Raw genomic sequence first — 18,105 nt, forward strand, 5'->3', positions numbered from 1 at the left:
ACTTTAATAGGCTTTTATCCACACGTTTGTTCTTGGCTCCTTGAAACATCCCTGTTTTGGATTTTCAATTCAGTGTAACTGCATTATTCAGTTTGAGCCTCGAAACCATCACCAGATACTATTTTAGCCCTAAAGCCTGAGTGCTGAAGCCCAGAGATGTTCTGAAGCTTGGATTTAAACATACAGCCCTCCAGTGTTAACCTGAATCACAGGTCTATAATATAATGATAGAAACATAGAAATAATTGTATTAATATATAAAGAATGAGGTCAGTGTTATTCAATAACAATAAGTCGTTTAATTATTACAGAAAAACAAAAAACGTTTGAACCACTTATAGTTACATTCAAGTTCCTGACACTGATACTGGAGACTCCTTCTGTCTGTATTAAATAAATCTCCTAAAGAAAAGGACATTTCTCCATAATAATAAAAAATGTCTTTACATGGAGCGCCTGCTATAGAGTCCCTGTGACTGAGCTGTTACTACAGAAACGGTAACACGAACCTGCTGTTAATGAACATGAAGTATCTTCTGACCAATCAGAATGAAGTATTCAGCAGTACTAATATTAAAAGTATTTGATATTTCGGATTGATCAGATTTATATCGTTATAGTCTTTAAAAAGCCAGACTCCTTTTCTTCCTTTTGTAAACAAAATATTCTTAGAATTTTTAAGAAAATGTTTTTAAATATGGCAAAAAATACACTATGCAGCTGAAAGTATTGGGTTTCTGACATTCCAGCCATTTTTTGGTTCTTCAACTGTTCTTCAACCCACAATTGTATCTATAAGCATTTGGTAGCATGAAATTTTCACTTCCTGCTGTAGAACTCCAAATCTACTGAACACCTTTGGGATGCCCGTCTCTTTTTACCCTTCCTTCCTCTCTTCTTTATTCTGTTCATCCCTTCCTCTTCTTCCCTTCTCTCCCTCCCTTTCTTTCTTTCTGCTATAGAGCTATTGAACACCTTTGGGATGCCATTTTCTATTTGTCCTTCCTTCTTTCCTTCCTTTCTTCTTTCTTTCTTTCTTTCCTTCCTTTCTTCCTTCCTTCCTTCCTTCCTTCCTTCCTTCCTTCCTTCCTTCCTTCCTTCCTTCCTTCACTCTACTCATTCTCCCTTCCTCCAAACCTCCCTCTTCTGCCATAGAGCTTTCTTTCTTTCTGTACATGAGTTGAAGTGGAAGATCTCCTGCTATAAACCCTATTGAACACCTTTGGGTTTAATGTGAATGCTGACTGCACTCCACAAATCCTCCTCACCTTCTCAACCACATCAGCACCTGACTTTACTCCCACCCTGTCTGAACCAATCTTCACAAAATGTCCACAAAATCTAGCAGAACATCTTCCCAGAAGAGTGGAGGTTATTATAACAGTAAACGGGGACTCAATGTGGAATGGGTTGTTCAGGAAGCAAATGGTGAGATGTCCACAAACTTTTGAATGACATTATTAGATGTGTAGAAATAGAAAGTTAATGATTATTAATAAAGAAATATGATTCAGTGGGTTTTATAGTAAATTCACAGCTGTAGCGTTTGACTTATGAATCACTAGATGTATATTAGTCATATTATTAGACCTCACACACACACACACACACACACACACACACACACACACACACACACACAGCCTCCGAGGTGCAGCTGCTTCTGGGCTCATGTGCAGGAGTGTTTAAAGACACAATACATTTTTCAGAAGCTCCCCTTCCAAAATAATGGAACTCGAACCTGAAATTAAAAATAAATCCAGTAACTGATAAAACCTTCTCCGCTTCGAGATCTTCTACCTAAAAATGCCCAGTCTAGAACATCTCTGGTTTATCTGGTTGTACCTTAAGTATAAGGTTCGTTGTAGACAATAAGACTATAAAACATTGTTGTAAAAGCAGGTCAGATGTGTTATACAGGCTGTTATAACTGCTTTATGTAATGTACCTGGCAAGTCTCAAACCCTCATACGTTCTTCACTTCACTCTGTAGGCAAAGCTGTTAAAGATGGCTTGAAGAATTTCCTAATCGAGATGGATTTCAAGCTAGAAAATCGTGCTTTTAAACCAAAATATTCTTATAAGCCTTTATAAGCACATATATAGGTTTATATCACTTGTAATACCAGGTTTATGCAGGTATCAGAACCATTCTCCATATGAGAATTTATAACAGTTCTAAAAAAAATTAAAGGAATTGGTGTATTAGTCTGGCATTACCTTATGCTGTTGTCATAGATGTTCATTTCAGTGTTATAAGCAGACATAGGAAATGTTCTGTGTTTTTAAAGGTCTACAGCTGCAATGACAATATGGAAAGTGGTGGTTTACAAGTTATAGTTCTTGGTTAGTGGTCAGATAGTCTTAGGTTCAAGATGTTCAAGCTGAGGATTATGATCATGTCCCTTTCTTCTTTCTGGACCTGCCTGATGGTTCATGGATGCATGAAGAGTTTCAAGATCCATAATGTTACTGAGCCGAACCATGAAAATGGATTTGGACTGTTATTAATATGAACAGTTCAGGGCTACTGTTGCTATGAACAGTTTTTGCATTCAAGTGTCCAGCAGTAAACAGTAACCTTAACAATTATGGAATTATAATGAAAGGACATTTGATGTTGAGGATGATGTTCCACCAGGAGAGATGATAGAAGATCGTGATTAAAGCATTAGACTTTGAATATGAAGGTCATGAGTTCAAATCCTAGACACACCAAGCTGCCACTCGTTAGCTGTATAAATGAGAAAAATGTAAGTCGCTCTGGTTAAGAGCATCTGCCAAATGCCATAATTATTCCCTGAGTCAGGTTCCTCTCAAGGTTTCTTCCTCATAACCATCTCAGGGAGTGTTTCCTTGCCACTGTCTTGCTCATTAGGGATAAGATTTTAACGGTATATTTGAAATCAATTCAATTCTGTAATGCTGCTTTGGGACAAAAATCTTTGAAATTCTAGAAAAGCTATAGAAATAAAAATTCCTAATAAGTGCTTATAGACAGCTTATAGGTTTACGAGCTGTCATGAAGGGTAGATCAATAGGTTGAAACGATAGACTTACCCAAAAGAAAGGAGTGTCTAGGTGTTCCTCTCAAGGTGACTGTCAAAAAGCAAATGGCCACGTCGGATCTTCCGGACGTTTTCCCTGTAAAAAGTTCATAGTTGACTTATAATGTTCATAAGTCTTCCGTGACATTTGCATAAGATAACATTATATGACATCATATGCATCATCCTACATAAACATGACCTTGTTCAAGTGTTGGCAACCATAAAGTGTGATCTGAACTGTTTTATCATCAAATTGACAGGTCTTTCTTGACATAAGGCTGTTATAACACTTCATAATATCATGACAATGATTATATGTATTTCTAGGAGTTTCTGCTATGTCAGTCACATAACGAATAATGTGACTTTAAAGACATACTATTGCTCTAATTCAGAGCAAATTCATGAAGAGCTTGTCTTGGGTTATGCAGCCCTATGAACATGGCCTTCAAGATTTACTCCTTTAATCATACAACAAATAGCATTTATAAGATTATTCTGTCAAAATAAAAGCCCAAGGAAAAATACTAAACATAGCCCTGTCATAAGGGCGTCATACCCACATGGGAAGTAATAATATTATTATTCAAAAGCATTGTCACATGACATAGATATACATAACACTGTTATAACACAACCATATGTCAAACTCCTATGGCTGTAGTGAAGTTAATTATTAAACATTATAAACATTCCAGGATCACATGACAAAATTTGTCACATGACATAGGCATGCAAAACTGCGTTATTAGCATCTTAAGACAGTCTTAGGTCAGCATCATCAAATGGTACATTAATGAATTATTACAGTAAACACATTTTAAATGCCATACCAACATCTGTCATGTGAGATATACATGAATAACTGTGTCATTAGGGCTTATGCATTATAAAGGTCATTCATACATATCAATGGCAACAAAGATATGTCACCTGGCATAGATATACATAACTGTCATAAGACAATCTCATATCAACAACATAACATAGCTGTACATATAGTACTTATTAAACAGTATAAACTTTCTAGTCATGTGACATAGACAGACATAAAGTATCATACTATGTCATAACAGTTTAAAACTGTCACTTGTAGTTATGACTTGACATAGACTTGTCATAAAGGCTTGTCATTAAAATGGAACTACTAAGCACCAGGAGAAAAGTCTTATCTGTACAGATATGTCGGTTTATCAGATATAGAGGGGTTATGCAGGTGTCGTATAGGTGTCATAACACCTTCAAAATGTTTTCTCTCATGGGCCTGATTCACATCTGCACCATGAAATGAATAAGACCATCTGGTGGAACCTGAACCGAGACTTGATCCTGACTTTATTTTTAAAACATGCAGAATGAGAGAAAGAAGAAAAAGAAGAGAAAGAAGAGAAAGAAGACACAGTATAAAAGGCTGATCTATAAATGCTCTGAACGCAGTTAGGTCACTTGGATCAATGTTGGCTCTCGCTGAGGTTCTGGAGCTTCTGCGTAGACTTGCAACCTAGCAACACGTCCGGATAAAAATATCCGCTCCATGCGTGACCGGTGTGAGGCACATTCTCTCAGACTCATCAGCGACCACCCTCTTACTCGCTGTACAGTGTGTGTGTGTGTGTGTGTGTGTGAGAGAGATACGATATAGATGGTTAGATGTTTTCTAGAAAAGTTTGACATCATTATATAAAATACCCTTACAGACAGGTATAGAGGCCTCGCCTCCTTTATCTCCTTTCTATGTGGAGACATGAAGATACTGGCTTTCCTGACTGACACTAAGGACACACCCCCTTCACTGACATTCACATACAATAGAGACACTCCTCCTTCATTTAGACTGAAATGCAGTAAGGACACGCCCCTTCAATGAGACTGACATACAGTAGGGACATGCCCCCTATACTGAGACTAAAATGCACTAAGGACACGACCTCTTCACTGACACACACTAAGGACACGCCTCCTTTACTTAAACTGACATGTACTAAGGACACACCTCCTTCACTGACACTGACATACACTAAGGACATGCCCCCTTCACTGACACACACTAAGGACACGCCTCCTTTACTTGAACTGACATACACTAAGGACGCCCCCCTTTACTGATACTGACATACACTAAGGACACGCCCCTTCACTGACACTGTCATACACTAAGGACACGCCTCCTTTACTAATACTGACATACACTAAGGACACACCCCTTCACTGATACTGACATACACTAAGGACACGCCCATTCACTGATACTGACATACACTAAGGACACGCCCCTTCACTGACACTGTCATACACTAAGGACACACCCGCTTCACTGATATTGACATACACTTAGGACACGCCCATTCAGTCATACTGACGTACACTAAGGACACACCCCTTCACTGACACTGTCATACACTAAGACACGCCTCCTTTACTAATACTGACATACACTAAGGACACGCCCCCTTCACTTATACTGACATACACTAAGGACACGCCCCCTTCACTTATACTGACATACACTAAGGACACGCCCCTTCACTGACACTGATATACACTAAGGACATGCCTCCTTTACTGATGCTGACATACACTAAGGACACGCCTCCTCCTTCACATACAGCCACACATAGACACAGATCTGACAAATCTTTACAGTGCTACGAGTGTGTGTATGTGTGTGTGTGTGTGTGTGTGTGTGTGTGTGTGTGTGTGTGTGTGTGTGTGACATGGGTGTAAAGCTCACCATGTTTGGTTGACAGCAGAGAAATCCTGCTCCTGCGAAAGCCTGGATGTCTGAAATGGGCACCACCTTCACGTCGGCGTCGTTCCTCACGTGACTGATGCACACTGGGTAATTTCCAAAACCCTGTGAAAATCACGTACGAAAAAGTGACAGACTTTAGTTTGTGAATCAAACCAGGAGATTTTCTCAAATCTGATCTAAGCATTTAGAATAAAGTCTACCTGCTTCACATACAGATCCAGCTTCTCTTCAGCTTCAGCAGACAACTCCACATCTTCAGCACCAAACATCTGCCTGGCTGCTCTTCTCATCTTCTCTTTCACAGACATCTAAAACATATACAGATACATATAGGCATAGAGGATAATAATTGATGATGATAATGATGATGATGATGGAGATGATGAGAATGATGATAATTTGATGATGATGATGATGAAGCTTATGGTGATGTTGATGATGGCGATGATGAGAATGATGATAATTTGATGATGATGATGATGATGATGAAGCTGATGATGATGGCGATGATGAGAATGATGATAATTTGATGATGATGATGATGAAGCTGATGGTGATGTTGATGATGGCGATGATGAGAATGATGATAATTTGATGATGATGATGATGAAGCTGATGATGATGGCGATGATGAGAATGATGATAATTTGATGATGATGATGATGAAGCTGATGGTGATGTTGATGATGATGGCGATGATGAGAATGGTGGTAATTTGATGATGATGATGAAGCTGAAGGTGATGATGATGATGGCGATGATGAGAATGATGATAATTTGATGATGATGATGATGAAGATGAAGGGTGTTTAGTACAGATATGTGCTGATAATGAAACAGCTCTAAGTTAGAGGTGATAATGAACTTCCTCACAGACTCACACTGCAGCCTGAGACCATCTTCATCACCCACATGGACATTTCTCTCTGCATTCTAATGCTGATTCCTGCACTTTGCCTACACTACGGCCTGCTACACCACTACACAATCACACAACTACATGACTACACACTCACACTTCTACACAATCACACAACTACACAATCACATGACTACACAATTAAACAATCACACAACTACAGTCACAAAACTACATAATCACACAATTACAGTCACACAACTACATAATCACACAACTACAGTCACACAACTACATAAACACACAGCTATCCAAATACACAATTTCACAACCACACAACTACAAAATACACAAGCAAGCACACCACTACATAATCACACAAGTAAACATCTACACAAATAGACAAGTACACATTCACACAACTACCCAAATCCACAACTGCACTATCACACAACAGCCCAATACACAATTACACAATTACATAACCAGACAACACAACACAAATAGACAAAAACATATTCACACAACTATACAAATTAACAGTGATGGGCCGTCAGTCAGTACTGCTGGCACTTTTTACCTTAGTCTCTATTAGAAATGAGTCTGTTTCTTTAACCAATCAGATTTTAGATTCTCCTCACAGTGCAGCTCGCTGGCCCAGGATAGCGTCAGCATTTTCCCGTCCTCTGATTGGTTGGTCAGAGGGAAACTGTTACAGCCGAGTTCGACTGGTAAAACACGTGTGTAGCTCTGCACACGTTAATACATCTGAGTTAGACTTTTTATGCTTACGGAGGAAGAGAAACTGATTTGGTCTCGGACATGCTTGAACATACATTTTATAGAAAAGCTAGACATTGTGAGGAGGTCGTCCAACCCTGAAGCTAGATAGCGTGTCTCAGCCTGGGAAAGGGTTTGTTCACCACTTCCAGACCAGTGAATACAAACACTACCACTGGATTACAGCCTCTGGGGGGCGCTGCACATTATGAGTCTGTATCTCTGGTGTGTAGGTTGTATTTTATTTACATTTTTATGTTTTTGTCATGTTATTAGACAAATATTGATTGTGAACTGCTCCAGATGTTGTAGGTGCACAGTTGTGGTTGTACTGTAGAGGTTTGGAGTCTTAAGTGGGTTTGTTGCTTTAGTAAAATGTTTTTTACCCTCCATATGTGAAATGTCTCTCTGTAATGCCACGTGTTGTTATATTGTGTTTTTATATTTGTATTGATGTTTTCTATTGAGATGTGATGTGGTGGTATTAAGAGGTGGATTAAGTCGGGACGTCCCCACTGAAGGCCCAGGTACCAAATACACGGCCCGCCACTGTAAATAAACAACTACACAATACACAATCAAACAACTACACAGCTACACAATCACATATCTACACAATAACACAACTGAAAAAATCACACAACTGCATAATCACACAATTACACAATCACACAAGTACACACATACACAACTACATATTTACCCCAAGTACACAAATATACAAGTACACAATCACACAACTACAGAAGTATGCAATTAATGAATGATCAACACACACACACACACACACACACACACACACACACACACACACTGACACCCATTCACACAAATTATTTCATTGATTTATTTATTTTTAGTAGTAATATTATTACAAGTTCACACGAAAATAAACAAAACTTGTGTGTGTTGTGTGTTTGTACATGTGTGTATATATGTGTGTGTTTTTATATGTTTGTGTGTATGTGTGTGTGTGTGTGCGTGTGTGTGTGTGCATGTTGTGTTTTATGTGTGTTTGTGCATACTTGAATGTGTGTGTGAGTGTGTATGTGTGTATTTCACCTTTAAAACAGGGTTGTGTGTACCGGGTTGAGAACCCGCACTGTACCTGCAGCTGGTAGGGGAAATGAACTGTGCTCTGGATCTCGGCTGCTCTCTGAACACCATGTGCCAGCTCCAGTGCTCCAGCGCCACCTTCAGACCAACTTCTGCACTGCACAGCCTCAACTGCTCCGAAACTCCTCGCCTGATCACACACCACCTCCACCTCCATCTCTGTGTCACAACTACACACAGAACAGCATCACACCTTCATCACTCCTCCTCCTCACTCTGATTGTTCCACAGCACTAACACTAGAGACTCCTTCCATAAATAACACCCAGAGGAGCTGGTATTAAGAATCATACTCATGGTCAGGGTGAGCAGAGGATTTAACGAAATATAGCAGCAGGAGTTAACAACTTAATTTAGACCCTAATTTCGCTGAAGACCTTCTGACCTGAAGGTGTTTACAGCCACCACCAGCGGTACCCCGTACGTCCTGGCTTTCTCTAAACGTCTCTGCAGATGAGCACAACCCCTCTTCAGCAGCTCCACGTTCTAGAGTACAGAGAGGAAACCAGATTTTACACCATCCTGAAAAGCTGAGACCCAGGATTTACCATCATCATATCAAAATCTAAATAAAGAAATCTAAACGTCTTTCAGATGTGGGAGATTTGAGTTTTACCTGCTTTGTGTATTGATCAGAGGAAGAGAAACATGCTGAGATCTACAAACAGAAAAGACTGGGAATCATTGTGTGTGTGTAGGAGTGTGTGTGTAGGAGTGTGTGTGGAGGGGTGTGTGTAGGATTGTGTAGAGTGAGTGTGTGTAGGGGTGTGTAGAGTGTGTGTAGGATTGTAGAGAGTGTAGGAGTCTGTGTGTGTGTGTGTGTGTGTGTGTGTGTGTGTGTGTGTGTGTGTGTGTGTGTGTGTGTGTGTGTGTGTGTAGGAGTGTGTAGGAATGTGTGTGTGTGTAGGACTGTGTAGGACTGTGTGTGTGTGTGTGTGTGTGTGTGTGTGTGTGTGTGTAGGAGTGTGTGTGTGTGTGTGTATGTGTGTGTGTGTTGTGTGTGTGTGTAGGAGTGTGTGTGTGTGTGTGTGTGTGTGTGTGTGTGTGTGTGTGTGTGTGTGTGTGTGTGTGTGTGTGAGTGAGTGTGTAGAGTGTTTGTGTGTTGTGTGTGTATGTGTGTGTGTAGAGTGTGTGTAGAGTGTGAGTGTGTGTGTGTGTGTGTGTGTGTGTGTGTGTGTGTGTGTGTGTGTATGTGTGTGTGTGTGTGTGTGTGTGTGTGTAGGAGTGTAGAGTGTGTGTAGAGTGTGTGTGTGTATGTGTGTGTGTAGGAGTGTGTAGAGTACCTCAGTCATTGTAGAATGAACTGTAATCTCTGGTACGTTTAAAATGCTTCTTGGTTTCTATTTCTATTTCAGTTGTGTTCCTGCCACAGCGCCCCCTGGTGCTGACATTCAGCTTTATCTACAACCACAGAACCATAAAGCAGGCCGAGGCTTGGTTTTGTTGGGGAGTGTCAATGAAACTCACCTGAGCTCCTGCACCATCTCCGCACATCTTCAGAGCTCGTACAGACGTCACAAACACCAGCACGTGGGGTCTCAGGCCTGAGAAGCGACACGTGATGCTGAGAAAGTTCTCACAATCTGGAGTCTCAGTGACTGAATAAGGTGAAAGTGGAGAAGAAGAAGAGTAAACAAATGTTTATGTAAACACATCATGGTTAGGTACATAAAAAAGAAAAAATGGGACCATAAATTCAAGCAATTGAGATGCAAAACTACTGGAACCCTTGAAACCTTGGTTCTGCATGGAGGAGGTCAAATACAGTGGGGCAAAAAAATATTTATTCAGCCACTAATTGTGCAAGTTCTCCAACTTAAATAGATGAGAGAGGCCTGTAATTTTCATCATCGGTATGAGAGACAAAATAAAATAAAATAAAAAAATCCAGAAAATCACATTGTCTGATTTATAAAGAATTTATTTGCAAATGATGGTGGAAAATAAGTATTTGGTCAATAACAAAAGTTCATCTCAATACTTTGTTATATTCCGTTTGTTGGCAATGACAGAGATCAAATGTTTTCTGTGAGTCTCCACAAGGTTTTTACACACTGTAGTTTGGCCCATTCCTCCATGCAGATCTCCTCTAGAGCAGTGATGTTTTGGGGCTGTCGCTGGGCAACACAGATTTTTAACTCCCTCCAAAGATTTTCTATGGGGTTGAGATCTGGAGACTGGCTAGGCCACTCCAGGACCTTAAAATGCTTCTTACGAAACCACTCCTTTGTTGCCTGGGTGGTGTGTTTGGGATCATTGTCATGCTGAAAGACCCAGCCACGTTTCATCTTCAATGCCTTTGCTGATGGAAGGAGGTTTTCACTCAAAATCTCACGATACATGGCCCCATTCATTCTTTCCTTTACACGGATCAGTCGTCCTGGTCCCTTGGCAGTTTCCACCCCATGCTTCAAAGTAGGTATGGTGTTCTTTGGATGCAACTCAGAATTCTTTCTCCTCTAAACACAAGTTGAGTTTTTACCAAGAAGTTCTATTTGGATTCATCTGACCATATGACATTCTCCCAATCCTCTTCTGGATCATCCAAATGCTCTCTAGCAAACTTCAGATGGGCCCCAACATGTACTGGCTTAAGCAGGGGGACACCTCTGACACTGCAGGATTTGAGTCCCTGGCGTAGTGTGTTACTGATGATAGCCTTTGTTACTTTGGTCCCAGCTCTTTGCAGGTCATTCACTAGATCCCGACCGTGTGGTTCTGGCATTTTTGCTCACTGTTCTTGTGATCATTTTGACCCCACGGGGTGAGATCTTGCGTTGAGCCCCAGATCGAGGGAGATTATCAGTGGTCTTGTATGTCTTCCATTTTCTTATAATTGCTCCCACAGTTATTTTCTTCACACCAAGCTGCTCACCTATTGCAGATTCAGTATTTCCAGCCTGGTGCAGGTCTAAAGTTTTGTTTCTGGTGTCCTTTGACAGCTCTTTGGTCTTGGCCATAGTGGAGTTTGGAGTCTGACTGTTTCAGGTTGTGGACAGGTGTCTTTTATACTGATAACGAGTTCAAACAGGTGCCATTAATACAGGTAACAAGTGGAGGACAGAGGAGCCTCTTAAAGAAGAAGTTACAGGTCTGTGAGAGCCAAAAATCTTGCTGTTTTGTAGGTGACCAAATACTTATTTTCATAGTTGAAGTGTACCGATGATGAAAATTACAGGCCTCTCTCATCTTTTTAAGTGGGAAAACTTGCACAATTGGTGGCTGACTAAATACTTTTTGCCCCACTGTATATCCCTCAAGATCTTTGTGCGGTTTCATGATCTATAAACTGTGGAGGTGCCAATCATTTATAAACCATATTTTGTACAAAAATGCACTGGTTGAAAAAGATTTGAGTTTTGACTTGAGTCTTCTAAAAATCTGCTTTATTTCCATTTGCTGATGTGTTGGAAGAGTAAGAAATCTCTTGCATAGAGCTGAGGTCTAAATTTGTATCCTGTTATCGAAGTGGGTGGCAAAAAAAAGTGCTGTGAAAGAAAAAAGAAAGAAGAAAAATGAAATCCACCAATGTGTTTTTTTAATATTATAAAATCAGTATTGGGTGCCAAAACTTTTGTAATAAACAGCAGAACTTAAAAGATCAAATTCCGCACCTAGTAATTTTTCTGAATTTGTTAATCTTGTAGAAAGTGCACGCAAAAATGTAAGCACAGCAATATGTTGTCGGATCCTAAAGTATTGGCACCCTTGAAACCCTTTTCATGGAGGAGGTCCAATATATCCTTTAAGGGTTTTTATGTTTTGGGGTTTCATTATCTATAAATTGTGGGGTAAAAAATAAGTTTAAAACTGCATTTTGCAGAAAAATGCGCTACTTAAAAGGGATTTTGATGGTTTTTGGATTTTGAGTTTAAGCCTAATTAATCACTAGAGTGTCAATAAGAGAGTTATTGATCAGTTTAGTGGAAGGGTGTCAATACTTTTGGTCTGTGTGAACAAATGAATGCATTTCATTTCATAACTCCTCTCATGTACTGCTTTGATACCATAAACTTACATAAAAACATATGTAGGAATAATGTCAGCTCCATAATTATTGGCACCCTCAGAATGTTCTTGTTTAAAAATTCTGTCCTATTTTTGATCCTATTTATCACCTTTTTTTTTTTTTATAAATAAATAAATAACTCTAAATCCTTAGTGTTGATTTCACACCTACGCTGTTCATATGACTCGAGTCTGGTCCAAGTCTGTAGGTGTATAACAGAACACTGGGGATTTTAGCTGTGTAGCTTTGAGATGAAGTGCACAGAAGCTGAAGAAAAAGAACTTGAAATGGAATTTGAATGACAGAGCAGCTCTCACCTACAAAGCCCTGAGGCCCGACCAACTTTAAAGCCATTTTATCTGCAATGATGGATGGACTGCTCCATGGGACATCAGTGGATGAAGTGATATGAAGAAAGACTGGAGTTCCCTATAAGAAACACAGAGAATGTGTGAGGTCGCTGTCCATGGTACCATGTTAACCATTGTTATACCATGGTCATGTGGAAATACCGGATTGTGATTGGCTGGAAGGAGTTCAGAGCAATGAACAAATCGGTAGTTGAATCTGCCTTATAAACACCTGTAGCCATTCCACATGTTCAGATTCATATATGCTAGTGAACACATTCCCTAACCACCTTAATGAGCTCCATGGAAGAGTTTTGTGGTGGATCTTCTGTGGTGAAAACGGTCATTTTGATAAACACCTCAAGGCACAAGATAAATTTTCCAGACAAACTGGAGAACAAAACATTCAAATGAGAAATAGTACAAAAAACATCACTCCAACAGCTTCATTATTATCAATGCTGGGAAGTGATCACGACATAAGGTGATAATCCACAACTAGGTGTGCGGCTTAACACTGTTTTAAAGCGCTCTGCTTCACTGCCGGCTTTTCTTCACCTCTGTATCCTGCACTAACATGATGTTTTGTTTGTTCCAGTCTATGTGTTTCCTCTGTTTTCCCACCAGATGTCGCCAATGTGTTCTTTTGACTTTTCCTGAGCAGTCATTGTTTTCACCTGTGTCCTAAAAACTTCACGTCTCCCCTGGATCAACTTCACGTCACAGCCGACCCCTGGATCAAGCTCTGGTGCTGTCAATAGCACTCACCTAGCCCTGGATATCACCTCATATAATGTACAATAAATACAGGTATATTGTATGCTGCCTGCTATTTTTATTAACTGTGTATATAAGTAAAGGAAATGCATTATAGCATTAGAAGAATACATTTATAGGTGAATTCATAAGTAATTTTGCCATACAGCATATGAGCTGTGGTAATGTGGTAAATATTTACATATATAATAAATATAAACATTTTTGTAAGGTTAGCAGGTTTATATATATATATATATATACATGGAATCTAAAGGTATTATTATACCTCCAATGTCTGCATCAAACACGGCTTCAGGGTTTCCTTCAACACCAAACACAGAACTTCACTAACACCCTGAAATGAAAGACACCAGAATGCTTCACTTTTCTTTCTCTTACTCACAAACACAAACACAAACACACACAAACACCCTTGCTACACACACACCAGATCGTCAGTGGTTACAGGCTCTCCAGATGTGCTGTAAGCCACCACCATCCGAGCGAGTCTGTCCTTCATGTCCTCTACACTCCTGCTCAGAGACACGATGGCCCTCAGCTCACTGTTTAAAGACGCTCGGTCCTGTAACACACACACACACACAGTGTCCCTCCATTGTTATATAAGTCTCATCTATGCACTATGAACAGAGAGACAGCATTGTGACCATAATGGCACGTACCATTCTCTTGTCTGGGTTAATGTCCAACCGAACCAGGCATCTGATCTCATCATGGTTCAGGGTGAAGGGGTCAGACTTCTCAATGCCAAGTCTCTGCACAGAGGTCGCTTAGAGGTCATTCTGTAGCAGGTTTATCAATAGATGACCGAGTGCATACATTTCAGTAAACATCATGGCACAGGGTAATATTACTAATACCACCATAAAGTTGATTTTTCATTTCGGTACACTTAGAGGACAGAGTGCAGAACATAAAATTGCTTGTAATTTTATATTAAATGTAATAATTTTTTTAAATAGTTAATATCAACATTTGAACAGTTTACATTTTTAAAAAGAATTAAAATAAAATGTCTTCTTGGTTAAATGTTATATAAAATAATATTTTATAAAAATAGAATAAATACAATTATTATTATACCGTTTCAATTGAGTAATCAAATAAATTGGCACTAATTAAATTGATCAAATTAAATTAAATAGATATTAATCTTTGTTTTTTTTAGCTTTTATTTTCACTGCAAGTTTTATCCTGCACATAACAATGTTTATGACAAATAAAAAAATCTTGAATCTTGAATCCACAGCGCTAGCGTGAGCCGCTGGCCACTTCCTGGTTAGTGGTTAACACTAGCACGATGGATTCTTTAGCATTTTCGTGCATGCTCAAAACTAATCTTATTTCTGGTATAGAGCGAGTGACCACAGTGACACTGCGCTAACTTTTATACTCCTGCCATTGTGCCGTATGTTTTAAAGTTTATAAATAATAAAAATGCTGAATGTGCACAAAGTGCGAGGCGGAGACTAAACACACTTGTGGTTTACCACATTATATTAAGATGTGTAACGTTACACTTATATATATATATATATATATATATATATATATATATATATATATATATATATATATAACCGCACTTCATACACTTTATGGACAATCATTTGTTATGTGCACATTTAGACCACATTTACTGTTATAAGAACCTCCACTCTTCTGTTCCACTAGATTTTGTGAAGGTTTTGTGGAGATTCATTCAGCCACAAGGGTGAGGAGGTCTGGGGTGCAGTCAGTGTTTACATTCATTCCAAAGGTGTTCAATAGGGTTTATAGCAGGAGATCTTTCACTCCAACTCCAGGGAAAGCAGATCTTCATTAAGCCGGTTTTGTGCACAGGGGCTTTGTCATGCTGGAACAGGTTTAATCTCAAAGTTTGAATGAAGGGAAAATTCAATGCTCCCGTATCCAAAACGTCCAATACAATTGTGTGCCTCCAACTTGGAGGTAACAGTTCAATACTTTTGGGTTTATAGTGTAAATATAATGTTCATTGTAGCTAAGTTATTACAAAACTTTCTTATTACACTTTATAACAGAGTTATAGAGCTAGAGGTATAGAGCTCATCATCATGATATGAATCACCAAGTCATGAGTTTCACCAAGATACAAAGTCGACTGTCATAACTCTCTAATGTCACCATTATGTCCACAAACCTCTTCACAATGATCTAACTAAGATTTGTTTAAGTTGTTCAAGTATTCATAAATTTTAATGTAAGCTAATAAGAGCCAAAATGTCAGCTATTATAACTCTCTAATGTCACCCTTATGTCACCAAAAGTCTACATTATCACAGATGTTGTCAACTAAATATTTAAATTCAGAAAAGTTTTTTTTTCATAAAAACTGTTGGCTTTATAAATGTTCATGTACATTACATTGTAAAAAATCATTGCACTATAACATCTACTGTCATAACTCTCCAATGTCAGCCTTATGTCACTTCATAACTACAATTCAATACTCAAATGTTCATTCAAGTTGATGGTAAACATTTTTAATGACGGTTGTTGGAGCCAGTTTTTATAAATGCTAATGTACACTTATAAGAAGTTCATCAAGCTACAATGTCTGCTGTAATAATGCTCTAACATCACCCTTATGTCACCAAAAAGCTACACAATCTCACAAGTTAACTTGACATTAAAATCACATTTTTAATGAGGAAATTTTTAATGAGACTTTGTAAACATATTTGTGCATTGGTCCTATAAAGAGCTTATGTAAGTGTTATGTCGCTTTATGAGCATCCTCAAGCCTCAGGTTCATACCTGTAGCCTTTTGAGCTGGGAAGACGAGAAGGCTCGGAGATCATTTCTGACTGGCACCAAGAGGCCAAAAAGATCCTAAAAACAAAAAACATTTGAGAATAAATATAAACACACACACACACACACACACACACACACACACACACACACACACACACACACAGATTTAACCTGGTCAGAGAGTTTGTCCTGATAATGACAGAAAGTTTCAATGGTGTCTGTGATGAAGCCACTGGATGCTGAAACAGCCTCAGTGTCTGGAAACAGAAAATTGGCCTATGACACACACACACGCACACACACACACACACACACACACACACACACACACACACACACACACAGCATCTTTTTTTAGATGTTCAAATCTGTGTAATATTAAAATCTAAGGTAAAAGATGAAACACACCTCCTCCATGGAGATCTGAGAACATCCGCCTCCATCAGCAGCTCCTGGTAATAAACAGTGTTTATATGAGCTTCATACAGTGGCTGTGAAAAGTATGGAGTTACCAAGACTTTTAGAGTTTTTGAGAGACACTGTCATGTTCCTTTTGTTTCTTTGCAACAAACTCGGCAATGTAACGGTATGAAGATTTTCTATGACCAAACAAATCTATAAATGTCCAGATGTTTCACATCATTTTCAATGTAAAATCCTCCTTTAGCATGAAGAACAGCTTTACACACACTCAGCCTCCGGACACTTCCTTCCTCCAAACATTCAGCTGAAATACTTTGCCATGTTTCTGCAAAGTAAAACTCATAAAATTCTGCAAAGATGTTCTTTACTAGTTGGAGATGTTCTTCTTCATCCCAGAGCAGGTCAGTAGGATTGAGGTGTGGTGACTGGGCAGGTCATATCATGCTAAATATCACTCCAGACGTCTGTCTGATCTCTTAATAACACTTATAGAACTCAGACGTGCGATTCGGCTCATCGTCTTGTTGGACGGTGAAGTCGGTTTCAACGAGCCGCAGTCCAGACGGAACTGCATGGTGTTGAAGTGTGGAATGGGAGACGTGTTGGTTCAAGATTTCTTTTCACTTTCCGAAAAATTCACTGCTCCAAAACAACCCCAAACTATTAAACTTTCACCTCCATGTGTGAGTGTAGGGGTGAGGGAGTCTGATTAGATGTTCTCTCCTGGTCACCATCTCACAAATTCTTCTGATAGAGACACAAATGTCCCATTTGGACTCCTCAGAACTTTCATCCACTCGTTTACTCTTTAATTCATGTGTGATATTGACTTTCAAAAAGGATGTTACAGAGAAACAAATGTAAACATGCATGTGTCTCAAAACTCTTCACAGCCACTGAACAAAGAATAGAACTAAAACACCCATACATACAGTATATTATTCAGCTCGCTGGCATCAGGAATTCTTACCTCTGACACCTAACCAGTGTCGAAGAGATGGTTGTCGAACACAGGCAAAAGCATTGACCTTCAAATGTGCTCCCAAAGCTTGAGCTAGCCCCAGAGCTACGGTGCTCCGACCTTCAGCTTGGGCAGCTGACGTTATTCTGAGCCGACAAACACACAAACGCACACAATATACTTTACAGTTTTATCTACATTATTGGTTTCCTTCTCTCATACACCACATCACATCAAATCCTGCATT

The 18,105-nt window shown here is 39.2% G+C and overlaps 1 protein-coding gene across 12 annotated transcripts in view; it reads right to left on the bottom strand.

Annotated features, from left to right (window-relative positions):
• mthfd1a (methylenetetrahydrofolate dehydrogenase (NADP+ dependent) 1a, methenyltetrahydrofolate cyclohydrolase, formyltetrahydrofolate synthetase) overlaps nucleotides 1-18,105 on the bottom strand; it is a 35,684-nt gene that overhangs the window by 4,403 nt on the left and 13,176 nt on the right. For 8 of the 12 annotated variants that reach the window (XM_046836229.1, XM_046836223.1, XM_046836224.1 and 5 more), the window contains 15 exons: nucleotides 17,868-18,004; nucleotides 16,883-16,926; nucleotides 16,646-16,750; nucleotides 16,475-16,549; nucleotides 14,359-14,451; nucleotides 14,124-14,258; nucleotides 13,962-14,030; nucleotides 12,884-12,995; nucleotides 10,025-10,155; nucleotides 9,174-9,215; nucleotides 8,943-9,043; nucleotides 8,550-8,727; nucleotides 6,003-6,110; nucleotides 5,782-5,904; nucleotides 3,061-3,144 (listed from right to left, as the gene is read on the bottom strand). In XM_046836229.1, coding sequence (XP_046692185.1) covers nucleotides 3,103-3,144; nucleotides 5,782-5,904; nucleotides 6,003-6,110; nucleotides 8,550-8,727; nucleotides 8,943-9,043; nucleotides 9,174-9,215; nucleotides 10,025-10,155; nucleotides 12,884-12,995; nucleotides 13,962-14,030; nucleotides 14,124-14,258; nucleotides 14,359-14,451; nucleotides 16,475-16,549; nucleotides 16,646-16,750; nucleotides 16,883-16,926; nucleotides 17,868-18,004 — 1,495 coding nt within the window. In that variant the 3' untranslated portion in view covers nucleotides 3,061-3,102. Of the gene's footprint in view, nucleotides 1-1,099; nucleotides 2,735-3,060; nucleotides 3,145-5,781; nucleotides 5,905-6,002; nucleotides 6,111-8,549; nucleotides 8,728-8,942; nucleotides 9,044-9,173; nucleotides 9,216-10,024; nucleotides 10,156-12,883; nucleotides 12,996-13,961; nucleotides 14,031-14,123; nucleotides 14,259-14,358; nucleotides 14,452-16,474; nucleotides 16,550-16,645; nucleotides 16,751-16,882; nucleotides 16,927-17,867; nucleotides 18,005-18,105 lie in introns of those variants that run through there. The other 4 variants (XR_006924035.1, XM_046836227.1, XM_046836226.1 and 1 more) reach the window with 4 other exon arrangements.

The sequence above is a fragment of the Silurus meridionalis genome, chromosome 23 (assembly GCF_014805685.1).
Source record: "Silurus meridionalis isolate SWU-2019-XX chromosome 23, ASM1480568v1, whole genome shotgun sequence".
In the NCBI taxonomy this organism is placed as follows: Eukaryota; Metazoa; Chordata; class Actinopteri; order Siluriformes; family Siluridae; genus Silurus; species Silurus meridionalis.